Below are 16,772 nucleotides of genomic sequence, written 5' to 3' on the forward strand. Positions count from 1 at the left end.
AATGGAGATTCCGAGACACTGGTCCACAGGGCACACACCATGTCAGACCCTCATAGTCTGGCAGTAGAAACTGAGCATCCACGACCATTGTTCTGCAAGAATGGATACATGGCCAAACAGCAGTTGTTTTTGTGTTCTAAAACAAAACAAAACAAACAACAATAGCCAAACAGATTCAGAAGACTCTGCAACCAGCCGCTGTCACATAATCCACAAGAAGAGCAAGGTGAGGCAAAGACTGTGGTGCACCTGCCCTATGCAGTGTCTGTTTCTGCAAAAATCAGCAAAATTCTCAGGAAGTACGATATCAAGTGTTACTTCTGTCCATGTATGTAAATGAGGGCTACTAGGAAATGCGGAACAGAGCCTGGGGCTACGAAGACCAGGAATTTATAATAAAGCTTAACAATGTGGCATGTTGTACATTGCTAGAATAGTGGATATCAGAGGCACCCAAACTAAGACAGGCAACCAAATTAGCCAATGCTGAGCACTGTCTGGAATGCAACCATTTCATCAATTATAATTCAATGATCTGGAACAGATCCCCAGATATTGGTACAGTGTTATAAGAGAGTTTGTAGAGATAAAGGTGATGGAAGATCTCATTAATCGTGACTAACTACACTGGGCCGAAAACAGAATGCCAGCATGCAGAAGGTTGCATGGGACCAAAGTCTAACACTAACACTCGGTGTTGCGCATCAAAGAGTAGACTGCAGAGAGAACAGCTGGAACCACAGGGAACCTGTGCTGACCTGAAATGGGAACACCTAAAGATGCTGCTAATGGAAGAAGACTGCAGGTGGATTGCCTGGAACTGATGATGGAGGAGGAATTGTGCACGTATAAATACTGGACCCATTCCACTCAGCAAGCAGTCTCAAGTAGCACCTGCTAAAGATAACAAGTCACATTGTCAAAATATTGTGCAAGAATGACTTTGATATCTGGCAGAAAACCTGACACCACAAGACGTCAGGAGAGGAAACGACTATTGGTGGTACATGGTACACTCCACCATGCACTGTAGAGTGGCTTACGGAATATGTATGTTGATGTAGATGTAGAGACCCCATCTTTAATGTTTGGCCACCTGTTCGAAATCATTCTATTTGATGCCACTTCAGCAACTTGTGTATCAATGGTGAAGAGGACATACATCCATTCCTGAATGGAGAAGCTCACTGACCCTGCTGGGAACCAAACCGGGAGCCCTATAATCAAGAATCAGCAATGCTGATCACAAGACCACGTGTTGCTGACTTAATAGGAAAAGACTGTAGGTTATACCAGTGGGCATACTGTCAGAATGAAGCAGAAGCTAGTAAACGCAGTTAACACCCACTTTATTACCAGCAACAGATGGATAACAACAGAAATGCATGTGCACAGTAAAATTGTTTGTAGTGGACTTAGCTGGCTAGAATGTCAAAGACACTCCTCCCTGTGGGAGGACTAAACTTGTATCGCTGCAAAGAGGCTCATTCGTGTGATATTTTATACATCATTGTTCATCAATGGTGAAGTCCCCACAGACACACATCCCCCTCATCTTCCCCCCTCCCCCACTCCCCCAGCATGGATTACAGACAGAAGGAAGTCGATGCGGGTCACAGCTGCTGACGTGCTCTTCGAACAGTTGTTCATGACCAGTTACGCTCTAGTGGGCTACAAGGCAGAACACAACTGGACCGATTCCAGGATTGCTGGTTGACATCAAAGTTCTCGAGTCGTGGTGACGGAATGTTCAGTTATGGTGGTGATGAAAGAGACGGTGTGATGTTTCTTCATGCCTGATTGCTGTAGAAGTTGTTTCCTAGGAGCAGTGGTGGTTAGAAAACCATTGGGAGATAAACGTGACCTTATCACCTCGAGTTCAACACCATTGTGTAGCTTATCATGGCGAGTGAACTGCTAGGAAGTAAAACATCTCTCAACTTTCTGTTTCTCGCACTGTCCTTAAACAATGACATAACCATACAACAGATTTGCATTTATTTCATTTGTCTGGAATTGCTGCACATCAGGGCACACCTCAAAACTGTTGATAGTATTCTGAATGTTTGATGTTCCATTGTGCCCTGTAGCAACATAAGTGTTGTCTTCTGCCCAAAAAGCCCTTTTATTATCTGTGCTGGTTATATCTCACAAAATCCAGGAGGGTTTGAGATGATGCATGGAGAAGGTGACCAGCTTGTGATGTAGTAGTATGTCGAGGCTGTTATCTCCACATTGAGTGCCCAATGTGGTCCAGAATGTCGTGGCTGCAGTGCTGGTCTGATTGTATCGTCTTGTAACATGACATACTTAAAGTTTGCTAGAGCCTTGTGCAGAAAAATGTTTGGTGAGCTATGTGAGGAGGATAGTGGTATTCCTATGTTGTTTCTTGGTAGCTTTGTTCAAATGGCTCTGAGCACTATGGGACTTAACTTCTGAGCTCATCAGTCCCCTATAACTTAGAACTACTTAAACCTAACTAACCTAAGCACATCACACACATCCATGCCCGAGGCAGGATTCGAACCTGTGACCGTAGCGGTCGCACGGCTCCAGACTGTAGCGCCTAGAACCGCTCGGCCACTCCGGCCAGCGGTAGCTTTGTAATGGCTGGTGGTTATACTGGGGAGATGAAAGCTGCAGCTAGGTTGAGAGACTCCCTGTATAAAATCTCTGACAAAGAAACTCACAGGTCTTCTTTGCATGCAGAGCAAACACTCAGTAGAATCCAAGGTAAGGACTTTATCCACTGGCCCATATGACACAAGTGCTGCCTGAGTGTTTGATGCCAGCATTCCAGAAGTCCATCGCTCTGCAGATGGTAAGCTGTGGTATGATAGCACTGAACATTGCAAATATTACATAGCTTGGACAACAATACAGATTCAAATTGGCAATCCTGGTTGGTAGTCATGGATGCTAGGCAATCAAAATGCAATATCCACAATTGTACAAATGCCCTTGTCATTTTTTTCCATCATTATGTCCCGTAAGGGTGTCGCTTCAGCCCAGTAAGTGATATGCTTGATCGCAGTAATCTTTAAATTCCCTCAAAGAGCTGACCAGATTGACGTAGAAATGTTATTTTTGGCTCTTAGGCATTTTGTATCACCTGTGCATTGGATGTGCATGGCAAGTCGTGCAGGTTTGAGCCCAAGTTTGCAGTCTTGCTTCATATCAGACCAGACAAATCAGTTTGTAACAGGCTTAGTAGTAGGAAATACCCCAGGTACCACAAGCAGAAAATTTATTGGAGACAGGCTTTCTCTTATTTAGTGGGACTAGTGGGTGGAGGCAGGGTTGTGATATGTCATACCAGACTTGCATGGAAGAACAAGGGATGGTGCATTAATTTCAAACCAGTTATAGTATCTTGTGGAAGATTGCAGATTTGCAGCTTCTGTTTTTGAGCCTTGGCAAAGTCTCGAAGTTGATGACAACCAACAGTGCATTTACTCAAGATAGGTAAGCCACCATGACATTGTCTGCACCCCTTGAGGTGAAGTGTTGAATGTCAGTGGTAAATTGTGCAACGTAGTTGAGGTGGTGGATATGACATTGAGAATAGTCTTTTACCAGATTGCATATGCAATCTGCAAGTGTTCTGTGGAATCTCCTGGTAGTCGGTGGTACTTGCAAATTGTGAGCAGGTTACCCTTGATGTCATCCTTGAAGTTTTTCACTGCCTGATACACATCTATCAGTTCTCTATCATAAGCCAACCACATACATTGAGACTCAGTAAGCTTATGTGAGAAGAAATTTAAGGGTTGTCACTCACCTACGACTGTCTGCTGAAGAATAGTACTCACTGCAGTTTCATTCATGTCAGAGGTAATTGACAAGGAAGTTGCTGTAACCAGATGGGCTAACATTGTCGTATGTAGCCAGCTGAGCGTAATACAGTCAAAGGCCTGTTGCATTTTTGGGGTCTTAAGTGAGATCCTGTCTGCTATGTGTGTTTTTCCAGACAACATCTCCATGAATGGTGCCTCTGTGGCTGCTGCTTGTGGCATGTGATGTCTGCAGAAAGTAATTGCCATAACTCATGGTAATTCATTGGATTTGGGAATCAATGGATAAGATCTGTGCATTTGGTCATGGGTCAAACCCCAGCTTGACTGATGGACTGTCCTAGAAATGTTACTTCAGATTCTCGATGCTGGCACTTGTCGTCATTTATCACTATCCCAGAATGTTCAAAGGTCTCAAAATAAGTGTGATATATTCCTCATAATCTTGCAGAGATGCTGAAAAAACTTGAATATTGTCCAAGTGTGAGAAACAGAATGCAAATTGAAGGAGGATTTTATCAATCAAGTGGTGTTCCGTGTGAACTACATTTGCAGGCAAGCTTTTTTACAATCGAGAATGCTGACCAAGGAAGCCCCTGCTAGAGCATGAGTAAAATATTGGATGATAGGTATTGGGTAATGGTCAGGTACTTTGTGGGCTTTCAGGGCCCTATAGTCCCCATGTAATCTGTATGTTCATCTTTCTTAGGAACTAAGAGTATGGCTGCTGCCCCTGGGCTGTCCAATGACCTTGACTATGCCTGCTTACAGTAATTCGTAAATAACAGTTATAGCTGCTTGTAATCTGTCACGTGCCAGTCGGTGTGCTTTGTGGTAGACCAGTGGTCCTGGTGTAGTGATAATTGTGTGCACAGTGTCATGATTAATCCCTGTCTGTGTATATAACACACACATAATGTGGGAAACACAGAAGGCAGATATAGGGGTTGCATGGACACTGTTAGAAAAGTTCATAGTACTGACCTGTGTTTGTGATGGGTCATGAAGTGGAGTACACCGTGTCTGTCTGTGTGTGATCAACTAATATAATGGCGGGTTCTATCTTGTTTGCATAGGGTATTTGCAGATGGTGGTGCTGTTCCTGCTATAATGACTGTAGGTAAGATTATGTGGCATTAAGTTAATGTAAGTATTTGAGTTTTCAGTTTTAAATTCTCATTGTGTAGCCTGGGATTCTTCTTTTTTTACTTCTTCATAATTCTTTGCTACTGTTTCTAAATCAGATTCTAAAGCCCTATGGTCATTAAGTAGTTTCAGGCATATGTCACAGGTAGAGATCCTTCTTTACTTCTCCATAATTCATCATCATAGTTTGTAATTCAGATTCTAAGCCCAATGGTCATTAAGAAGTTGCAGGTAGATGTCAAATGTCAAGATCAAAGGGGTTGTACTGTAGTAGTCTCCTCCAGAGCTGCATGTGAATGTGCTCATGGACTACCAACGATACTGAATGCCGACACTCTGCAGCTGGTTTGCCTGAGGATACCTTGTATTAGGTCATCAGAGAGATGAAATCGATGGAAAAAATGCACACCCAAGCACCCAAGATCAGTTCATCAACACCTCTGACCACAAACGGCCATGAGAATGTATCATGCATCTCGAGGTCCATGATGCATGTGATGGTTCCAAATATTATGACATGAGTATCATTTTCAGTGCGCAGTTGGGCAGCAGATGTTGTAAGTTCCACTTGTTGTTCTCTGCGAGTAGTGCTCACTTCCGGGCCAGTATTGGAAAGAAAGTATTAATTTGTTGTCTTTTTTATCAAGTGCAGTCTGCTACTGTCACTTGTAAATGGGGAAAAATAGTTTGACCCTTGTGCTTTAGCTGTAGGCAGTTTTGTTGAGTTTTGTGATGTGGAGTGCCTATCACGGACTGTGGCTTGCATTGGTTGGTTGTGTCGTGGGGAGCAGTTGTGTAACCAGTCACCGAAGTGGGTGTGAAACCAACACAGCTGCTGCCACACCCCTTCGTTGCTGTGAGGAAAGTTATTTTTGGCCTTGGGTGTGGCAGTTGAGGCTGGCTGAATGTCACTGCCCTCGCAGAGAGTGCTAGTCACATCACTCTGATAAGTCCTCATAATCATTCGGGTCTCAACAGCTTCTTATGGTTGGGGCCAGCATATCAGGCAAGGAATGTGCTGGCAGTGGCCATTGTTGCTCATTGCATTTGACTACTTTTGTCGCTGCTGTAGGATGCAAAGTCTGTCAGCCAGGAATAATTTGTGTTTCCTCATTTCATTTTCATGTGAAATCATTGCCATCTATATCTGAGATGGTAATGTGATTAACCAGAGCGTGCTGTCTGTCATTAGAGTGAAGTTCATTGATACACAGATATGTCTCCAAAGCCAAGATGTTGTCCTGCTGCCCAATTTTTCCTCATAAATTACTTGTTGAAGCTGCTACTCTGCTGTCTTGGGAAGTTAGTGGAGCAGTGCTGCCTTTGCAGTGTGAAATTTGCCTTCAGCCAGAGGTGCTTGTATGCCATCACTAATGATGTGGATGTGATCTCCTGTGTTGATCCCCTGTGTTGCTTAATAGGACCACAAACTTGGAAGTGTCATAACTGTATAGTATGCCATAACTGTATAGTATAGTATAACTGTATAGTATGAATTTGATGATCATGACCAATGTTCCCAGCTGTTCTGGTTGGAAGGTCAGTGATTTAGGTTTGAAACTCTGATACCATAGGGAGCATTGATGTGGGGGAGTGGAACATGCTGGTGGTTTTACTGGACATAATTTGATTTCATTGTTTATTAATAGAAACAGAATTTGAACATTACACATTATTGTAAAGCAATTTTGTTATACTGTACCATAACACAATTTAATCTCCAGATATATTTCATCACATTTGGCAATTAAAAAAATAAATAAATAAAGAAACCTTCTGTCTTCCAGTGGTAGTGAAATTATTGCTGTAATCTTTCGGGCACATTATGAAGAAACAACACTCAGCCACCTGGTTCTTGGAGAAAGATGGACATATTAATAACCTGAATACACAGTATTATTCACACACACACACACACACACACACACACACACACACACACACACACATACAGAAGCAATTAAATCATCTTTGCAACCAGTGGCACTTTCTCCTTAAGAATCACAAGGCATTTACAAGTATCCAGCTATTTCTTTAAAAATAAATCTTTGATGTAAAACTCTTGAAAAACATACATAACAAATACAAAACAACTGGCTTGGTGCACATGGAAGTCTTCATATAACCTTGCCACAATTGTCACTTTACACAATCCAATGGTGGCAACCTGAGATCAGTAGCTTCACATATTTTGAACCATCTGTTAGACAGTCTCGGCACTACCAGTGCAATAAACGTTTAAAAGTAATTGAATGGAGGCCAGCTTCATAATTTAACTTGGCAATAACACATCACTTAAAAGACAAATGGTTACACGCATATGTAACAAAAGACAAGCCAAACATAACATCAATTTCAAAATGGGGCGAATGAAAAAGAAACTTGACATTCCAAAATAAGCCTCTGCACTTACGCTAGAAACCAAAGTGTTTACATACACATTTTTACAAGGACACAAGGTCTCTTGGACCATGAGCAGATGGCACACCGAGAGTCTTCTTGTGTGGCCCAGCCGGCTGGGACTCGCGTGGGTTTACGAACTGATTTGGCTGGGTCATTCTCAACATAGATAGAATGGTAAAATCACATGAGATGGTGCCATATGGACAGGAATTAGCTGGTGGAATATTGTCTTGTTGGCATGGGGGAGATTTGCCTTGTTGCCATCGCCAAGGACGTGGAAAGGCATTACACATTATTCATCCACACATTCACCATTGTTGTCAATGGTAAGACACATCAGAATGTTACTTTCATGTTTCAAATAAATTGTAGTTGGATCCAAGGGGAAGAAAATGTTATGCAAGTCACTGTTTTGTCCAAATTGTTCGAAAATATGGTGATCATGGAACAGCCCCATTGTCAAAGTGAACACAATGTGACAGAGTACACTTATTATGTTGAAGTTAATGTTGCTGTTCATTGTGGGGGACGCCACTGCAGATTATTCCAGTGGGGAATGCTTGCAGAATTAAGTGGAATGCTGGAAATGCAATTGACACACACTTTTATTACAGGAATGGATGTACAACAGAAATGCATGTGCACAACACAATAGTACGTAGCAGACTAAATAGCCTAGAGTGCCAGAGATATTCCTCCTTGTGGGAGGGCTAAACTCCCATTGAGGTGAGGTCCCCACAAGTCTCTTAAACGTAGTAACTCAAATCGCTTATTCACTCTCAGTTCACTATGAAATTCTCGGACAAATCATACTTGAAAATATTCTAGCTCCAACTGCGTTTGCAAGAGCAATGAAATACTGTGCATAACACAGTAATTGAGGCACTTCCATTGTTGCTAAGTCATTCATTATTGATACTTTCAAGGCTAAATTATAGTGACTTTATTAGAAGAGTAATTGTTGATATAGGTTGAATCATTCTCAAAACTAAAAGACTAGCCCTTCTTTGTAGCCCACATCAAGTTTACAGGAGCTATTGGTACACGACTCAGCAAGAACAATCCTAGACATTTATTAAATGGTACATAAAATGTTAGAAGCCTTAAATTAATGATAAGCACAAGTATTCACTTCACTACATTACACCCCCCCCCCCCTCTCTCTCTCTCTCTCTCTCTCTCTCTCTCTCTCTCTCACACACACACACGTTTCTACTGAACTGTTTGCCTATTGCCTATGAAGAGATAGCTACTTTTGTCTATGGTGAGCTTTGCAGTAGCATGTTGTAAGACAGAACTGATGAAATAAAGAAGGGTCCACTTTTCTGTGTAGCTACAGATGTTGTCAGCAAATAGTTCTCCAGCCTGAATCCCATATTCAGAACACTCTTGGGAGTTGTCCTGCTGAGAAGAGTTTGACAATAATTGCATTTACTTCTAATGAACGTCAACAGTATCAAAGTTTGTGCTGTACTGTTGATAAGGTTTATCACACGTTGTTTTGATGTTGCTTTTGCGATATCAAAGAAACACAGTTTGTTCTTATTAAATATGCTTTGTGTTCGAGAATAGACCTTCAGTGTTAAGCTGTGTTTAATTCATGGAGTGTACAGTCTCTTTATGTTTCTTCCTTCACTCAACATTCTTAGTTATCATTGTCTGTCTTCCCCCCTCCCCCTTTCATGCCTCCTCTTCTGTCTGTACACCTCATTTCAAAAGCTTCTATTCTCTTCTTGTGTGTACTCTTGATTGCTCACATTTCATTTCTGAAACAGGACTATGCTTCAGACAAATATTTCAATCAAGACCTTGCTGACATTTAAATTTCTTTGATGTTGGCAAGTTTCTCTTTTCCAGATGTGTTCTTCTTGCTGTTGCCAATCACATTTTTTATCCTCTCTATCGAGCAAGATAGTGCAGTGGTTAGCAGACTGGACTCGCATTCAGGGAACAATGCTTCAAGGCCGCATCTGGCCACCCTGATTTAGGTTTTCCATGATTTCCCAAAATCGCTTCAGGCAAATGCCAGGGTGGTTCCTTTGAAAGGGCACAGCCAACTTCCTTCCCCATCCTTCCCTAATCTGATGGGACCAATGATCTCATTGTTTGATCCCCCCCCCCCCCCAAATTAACCAAGCAACCAACAATCCTCTCTACTTCAGTCATCATCAGTTATGTTACTACCCAAATAGAAAAACACCAATAATTTTTGTGTCAAATCCACTTCCTTCAGCATCACTTGATTTAACCAACTACATTCCATCACCTTTGTTTTAGTTTCGTTTATATTCAGCTTATAATCTCTTTCCAAAACACCACATCATGTTCTTTCAATCTCTCTAACTTCAGTCAGTTTTCTGAACAAGTTGTAGGTAGTGTTTTGCTCATATATTTTATCCCTGCTATCTTCACTTCAAAGAGTGTATTCCAGTCAACATGGTCAAAACCTTTCTCTAAATCTACAAATGTGTTAAATGTAGGTTGGCATTCCATTAGTTTATCTTCTAAGACATGATGGAGTGTCAGTATTGTTTCATGTGTTCCTGCACTCTCTGGAACTCAAACAGGTCTCATCTGAGCTGATTTCTGCCAGTTTCTGTAAATTAAATGCCCTCTACTCCAGGGACCATGTCTTGTCTTGGGTTTTTCAATGCTTTTGCAAATTCTTTTCACCGTATGATATTGCTGTGATTTTCTAAAAGTGTTGGAGAGTGTCATCAGTAGGTGCCCAATTGAAGTATAGCAATCTCAGGAATATCATTTGACACAACACTTGAAAGCATTGTCAACAAGTAACTATTATTTATTATTATATCACTTACATCTTCCTTATATTATTCCTATCTCTTGAATTTATTACTGATATAATGAACGATGCTTCTCTCTGAAACTTCCTGGCAGATTAAAACTGTGTGCCCGACCGAGAATTGAACTCGGGACCTTTGCCTTTCGCGGGCAAGTGCTCTACCATCTGAGCTACCGAAGCACGACTCACGCCCGGTCCTCACAGCTTTACTTCTGCCAGTATCTCGTCTCCTACCTTACAAACTTTACAGAAGCTTCGGTAGCTCAGATGGTAGAGCACTTGCCTGCGAAAGGCAAAGGTCCCGAGTTCGAGTCTCGGTCGGGCACACAGTTTTAATCTGCCAGGAAGTTTCATATCAGCGCACACTCCGCTGCAGAGTGAAAATCTCATTCTGGATGCTTCTCTATACCATATACTGCTTAGAGAGCTCAAGCTCCTTTAATATGTTGGGCTATTAATAATACTAGCAACTTTGCGACTTAATCAAAATGGAAAGAACTATTTTATTGTCTTTCATTGTTTCATACCATTTTACCTTATTACTTAAATTGTGTTAAGTAGATGTCTTGTTTTATATGTTATTAATTTATTGGAAATATTTCAAATAAATCCGAATAAAACTTAGTAAAAAAAAAAAGAAAAAAATGAAATAAAAAAACTTGGAACAGAAGAACACGTGAATTGCTTTTGTGTGATTTATTCTGCACTTGTATTACGGCAGGTGCTACTTCTCTTCCAGATTAATCATCTCATGATTTTGGCCGATAAGCTTAACTAATTTCATGTCCAATAAATTATATTAGCGATACCGTTTCGAAGAACGCCTCACCGTTACAGCAGTTAACTTTTAGGAAGCTACAGATACGCAGTAGGCAGCCACATAGAGAGAAGCGAGTAGGGAAATCGCTACGAGAGAGAACTCCGTTGTTGTTGCTGTTGTGATGTCGCGGATGCATTTCGCATAAGTACGAAATAATCTATGGTTTTAGAAAGCAGAGGACGGCCGCCAAATGCATTGGAGAGTTGGCAGATCCGCTTCGTAAACTTCCAGACCCCTCCCACGACTTGCTTAAAAGCGTCGTCTTCCATCGTCGAAGCTTTGCATCTGCTGTCGGCGCGGCTTATCCTTGTACATTGGTTTGGAGATTTGTTAGACTCGGCGGTTTGTGTTCGGTATTTCTGCAGCGCGTTGTGTGTAGTATTTCCGCTTCACTCCCAGGTGTATATTGCGTCATGAGGAAACTGCGAGCTTCGGGCTTTTTATGCAATTTCGTTAAAAGCGCAGGAAACGGTATCGTCGATGATAAGATAACCGCGTAGCCTTGCGATTGACCGTATTGTACAACTCGGAAGTGCACCATATCGTATTCTTGTCAGCTTGTGTGCGGGCAGACGTGCTTCTTGCAAGTAACGTCGTTACCACGCACTAGAAATAAGGGGAAAAAAATCAGACTTGAGATTACAACGTTAGGTGGAAGACGGTTATCGTGCGCGCGCACTTTATGACTGGAATGAGTTACAAGGACGCGGAACGTGTGCGAACTACGGCGTGTGACGACAGCGATTGTGAGTCGGAAACCGAATCACAGCTGGCGGATTGTGAATCACAAGATACGTCACTATACTACGATAATAAAAGGTAATATTGCTAAAATAATGATGGCGCACATAGCAAATGATTTCCGATTAACAAGCTTATTTCTAACTACAATTACTGCAAACTCAATCACAGATTAATTTTATTCCTTTTGCAACTATACGTTGCTTAGCAAACGTCGTTGTCATTGCGTGATGCAGCATAAGGATAACCGGCTGAGAGGAGTAACCTTGACATTTAAGCCGCGGCCAGTAGAACTGCACAGCTGCAACTATCGCAGGAATTGCGGAAGCAATATTATCAGTGCTTAAAACAGGCGTTTCAAAACACTTAAACCAATTTTTTTTAAGTGAGAAATTGCAACAATGTAATGCAACAGTATCTACTAAAAACACGGCGTGGCATGCGGTACTGTTATGTTTTAAATATTTCTTGAAATTATCGTTGCACTTCATTCACAAATAGTGCAGACAGACGTCAATAGAAATAACAGATACTCGAAATTCACTGATTATCTTCGATAGACGGAACAACGCTGTGGACAGGCCGACAATTGCACAGTAGTTGGCTGTAAGTCCGGCCCGGCTGCCTCCATCAGGGGCACTATTTAGCACTATAAGCGGAATTAATTAATTTATTTGTTTTTTAGGTATGTAAACTTTCTTTTCAAGTGTGAAATGGAGCTGCATAAACATCGGCAACTAAACGGAAAGAAAACGTTTCGTTTGTTTGTTGGCTTGATGTCAGCTAGCAACTTTCACAATTTTTACCCCATTTCTAAAATTGGAACAGTGCATCACAACTCTTTCTTGAATAATGCTATTAGTAAATGCTCATAAGTAAATAAAAGTTACGGAGATATGCGTATCATTTGCTGCTCAGAGTTCTAAAATACGCTACACTTACATCGCTTTTAGCAACTAGATTTATTGTTTTTCTTCTCAGTTGTATTTTCATCAGCGCTTACCATCGTCAGTAAAATTGCTTACTTCTCAGTTGTTTTCACGATTAAGTTAGTAAACAAACCGTAAAGACGAGACATGAGTCGTACTTGGGTAGCTCAGTTGGAAGAGCACTTGCCAGTGAAAGGCAAATTTTCCAGATTAGAGTCCTTGCCCGCTACACAGTTTTAATCTGCCAGAGATATAATATTCTGTTTGTTTATAGTGCAGAAAAAGAAATTCCTTTTTGGTATCGACATCAAACAGGAAATTATGGTGTAGAAGATACTGTTTTTCTACAGGCTGTTGGAATCCATGCCTAAAAGAATATAGTTTATAATCAGAGGCCCAGTTCTCGATGCTGTACGTATGTGCGTAAACCTTAGGAGTTAAATAATTTATTTTCATAATTACTCGTAAACCCAGAAATCAATGCCAGTTACCGCATGTTGCTCCGCTAGACTTATCTACAGTCTCGCAATACTATTCCAAGCAGTAGCTAGCAGACAGGAGTGTACGGTATCACTTAAGTAAGGTAATTAGCTAAAACAGAATGTTTCGAGTTAAGTAGTACTGTTACTCATAAAAATGAAGACTATGGAACATAACATGCCAGGGAAAAGTTTGAAATTCGCGCCATCTATCGACGTCGCGTTCATGGGAGTGTTTCCGCATATAAGTCTGCTGTTGTTTTGCTGCGATTAATGTATGCAACAGTAGCGGAAAAGACTTGCTTGTGAGGAATAGGAAAAATGGAATAGTATTAGACGTCATTGAAATCATGGATGCTACAAAAATTAGTGTGATTGATTCTTCGTCCACAACACAGCTCGTAAAGGAAGATCTCCCATTAATACCTAAACAAACGGATGATTGCTGTACAAGGTAAGAGTTAGAAAGTATTGACGTAGTACAATATTTTAGTGGGTTGGAAGTCATAATAATATTATTGTAACTCTTAAAAATAACCTCAAGTACCTAGATTAATAAGTTGCATTTGACAGCTAAGGTTAGCTCGCCACCAGTGTATAAGTTCTTAAATTGTACTATTACAACTTTCAAACAGCAAACGAGATTTTCGAGTAAGGGTAGGCTAAGACCGCAAAGTAATACATAAATGACAATTTAGTTTGCAATGAGTTAGTTTGATTTTGCCGTGTGTTTCCACTCCCGAGTGTTACAATACTGATTCATGCACACTGTCATAGAAACTCAGTGCCTAATTACAGACATCGAATACCATTTTCATTCTGATTTCCGAGTAGAACACCGGAGAATTGATGGAAATTGCACAGAATAAAAATGATTATCTTACTCATTATTTATTTTTTATGGTTGTGGTGCATATTTTATACCAACTAATTTTGTTATTTTAGATGCTGCCATTCGATGTGGAGACGATGTTGCAGAGAACGAGAATTGAAACCAAGGACTATAGTAGTTGGAAGAACAAGTACAGAAAAATTTCCAGCAAATGTTATTCGCAATCAGAAGTACAATATTGTCACATTCTTGCCATTGGTAGGACGCCACTTTGTTTACTTGTTTTAATTACAAATTTGGTAGGCCACTGTAATTACAACTTAAGTTTATTGTACTCAACATTCTATAGGAATACTGCCACCTGAATTCAAATTAAAAGCAGCACTTCCATTCCAGGTGTTGTTCCAGCAGTTCAAGTTCTTTCTCAACTTGTATTTTTTGATAATGGCTACCAGTCAGTTCATTCCAGACATAAGGATTGGTTATCTTTACACATACTGGGGCCCTCTGGTAAGTTCTACTTTATTATTTTTGTATGCTGTGTTGCTTATGAATTAAGGACTTTCAGAATTATCCATATTTTTTCACATGACACACTTTTCAGAACAGACCATTAGATTAATTTCTAAGTCATTTCAGTCAAATTCAAGAGTGATTCTTTAAATAAAACAAGGGGATTATTTTGTTTCTCATCCTATTGTATTCCGTTTATAAGAAGATTGTATTGAGTGGATGTTCAGCACTTAAGATTGTTTCTTTTCCTCTCTATGTGTCACTTGCGGAGTTAGGTGTCACCAGTTTCTCTCTTTGTGACAGAGTTTTGTCCTAACCGTTACAATTTGCCGTGAAGCAATAGATGACTTCAGACGTCATCAAAGGGACAAGGAAGTAAACAGTCAACGCTACAGGCGTCTTGTTCGAGGTAGAGACACACCTGAACTAGTACCATCCTCTAAATTACGTGTTGGTGATTTGGTAAGTAAGAAAAGTGTTGTTCTGAACTGTATATTGTTTCGTAGTGTAAGAGACCTAGAAATCATTGTATTTCATGGAATACTATTCTAAAATGTTGAGGAAATGTAATGGTTACTTTTTAAGGGGGAAGGAAAGATGCAATTTGTGTTTTTGCAGATGAGCATGGGCAATGACTTCAATGTTAAAGTAGTCCAAAGGGTAGTTTCATTACAGGATTTTTATTCATAAATATAGTTGGCAGTTACAAAATAATGATGATAGCTAGGCATTAGAATACGTCCTTTGTAAAGATGTGAACATAGATCATTTGGATACTGCTATGATTGTTACTGCACTGGTGTATTTAGTGTAAAGTTAACTAGGCAGTATATTTTTGTATTTGTCCAAGCAGTTGGCTGTAAGAGGGAGGGAAGAAATGTTAGATCACTCTTTCACTTTAAACAGTTGTGTGTTGATGATCAGCATTTAATAAGAGGAACTATGTTTAGGTCTGTCACAGTGTTAAGGCCCATCCACACATAACAGTCTGGTTTCCCAAATGTCTGTGCACATCAAATCTGTGCAGACAGATTGTAGCATGTGAACGGGAGATTTGCACAGGTATGACGTGAGCAAACCTGTAAGTTGGAGTTGAAGATTTGAGCAAACTTGCTCAAGTCTGTGGGCTCAAATCACATCTGCACAGACAAGTTGGAGTATGCGGGCAGGAAATTACAACAATTAGACATTTGTGCAGATATCTGCCCAAGCATATCATTGTGTGTGGACCGGCCTTTGGGAGTGTAAAGAGTATTAATGACAAATGTGTTGATGATACATACATATTTCAGTAAAATTGTGGAAAGAGTTTTAATTTATGTGAGCCAATATCCCAAATTTGTGCAAGCAGTGAAGTATTTGGAAAGAACGAGGAGTTAAGGAATCACAAGTGATTTGAGAACATTTGCAGCAATGTGATTACCAGTATGAGATCAGTCTCATATTAACTAAGCAAACTGAATAAGGGAAACATTCCACGTGGGAAAAATATATCTAAAAACAAAGATGATGTGACTTACCGAACGAAAGCGCTGGCGGGTCGATAGACACACAAACACACACACAAAATTCAAGCTTTTGAAACAAACTGTTGCCTCATCAGGAAAGAGGAGAAGGAGAGGGAAAGACGAAAGGATGTGGGTTTTAAGGGAGAGGGTAAGGAGTCATTCCATCCACACATATACAGACACAAGCAGACATATTTAAAGTTTGGGCAGAGATCTCTTGCGCGACTTGCCAGTCACACCTTTATTTACACTGATGGCTCCAAAACTGACGATGGTGTCTGTTGTGTCTAGACCATACAGCCCAGACACAATGCTGTAGCCGATAGGGCACGCAAGGCTAACGCAGACGGGCGTGAAGTCTGGAACATGAGACTTATAAATGCACTAAAGAAAAATACGTAGCTTTTTTAATACTTAACTTTATTCTCTTGTTGGAATACATCTCTCCTGCATACTCGTAAGCTATTGGCACTGATACAAATGGCGCCTTGCTAGGTGGTCGCCATTTAACTTAGCAGAGGGCTATTCTACTGTCTATCTCTCGGCAAATGAGAGCAAGGCTTAGCACGTCCAATCGCTAGCTATGTTGTCCGTACAACTGGGGACGAGGTCTCCTCAGTCTCTCGAGACCTGCCTTGTGGTGGCGCTAGGTTTGCGATCCCACAGTGGCGACACGCGGGTCCGACATGTACTACAGGACCGCGGCCGATTTAAGTTACCACCTAGCAAGTGTGGTGTCTAGCGGTGACACCACAGTGTCAGCTGTGCCTTTGTCGTCGGGGCCGTCACCCTTAAAATACT

The 16,772-nt window shown here is 40.9% G+C and overlaps 1 protein-coding gene across 2 annotated transcripts in view; it reads left to right on the forward strand.

Annotated features, from left to right (window-relative positions):
• Window positions 1–16,772, forward strand: part of LOC126195406 (probable phospholipid-transporting ATPase IIB) — a 192,053-nt gene that overhangs the window by 32,837 nt on the left and 142,444 nt on the right. The window contains exons 1-4 of one of the 2 annotated variants that reach the window (XM_049934001.1): window positions 13,417–13,572; window positions 14,064–14,208; window positions 14,347–14,460; window positions 14,767–14,925. In XM_049934001.1, coding sequence (XP_049789958.1) covers window positions 13,469–13,572; window positions 14,064–14,208; window positions 14,347–14,460; window positions 14,767–14,925 — 522 coding nt within the window. In that variant the 5' untranslated portion in view covers window positions 13,417–13,468. Of the gene's footprint in view, window positions 1–13,416; window positions 13,573–14,063; window positions 14,209–14,346; window positions 14,461–14,766; window positions 14,926–16,772 lie in introns of those variants that run through there. The other variant, XM_049934000.1, reaches the window with a different exon arrangement.

Source organism: Schistocerca nitens, chromosome 7, assembly GCF_023898315.1.
Source record: "Schistocerca nitens isolate TAMUIC-IGC-003100 chromosome 7, iqSchNite1.1, whole genome shotgun sequence".
Taxonomy (NCBI): domain Eukaryota; kingdom Metazoa; phylum Arthropoda; class Insecta; order Orthoptera; family Acrididae; genus Schistocerca; species Schistocerca nitens.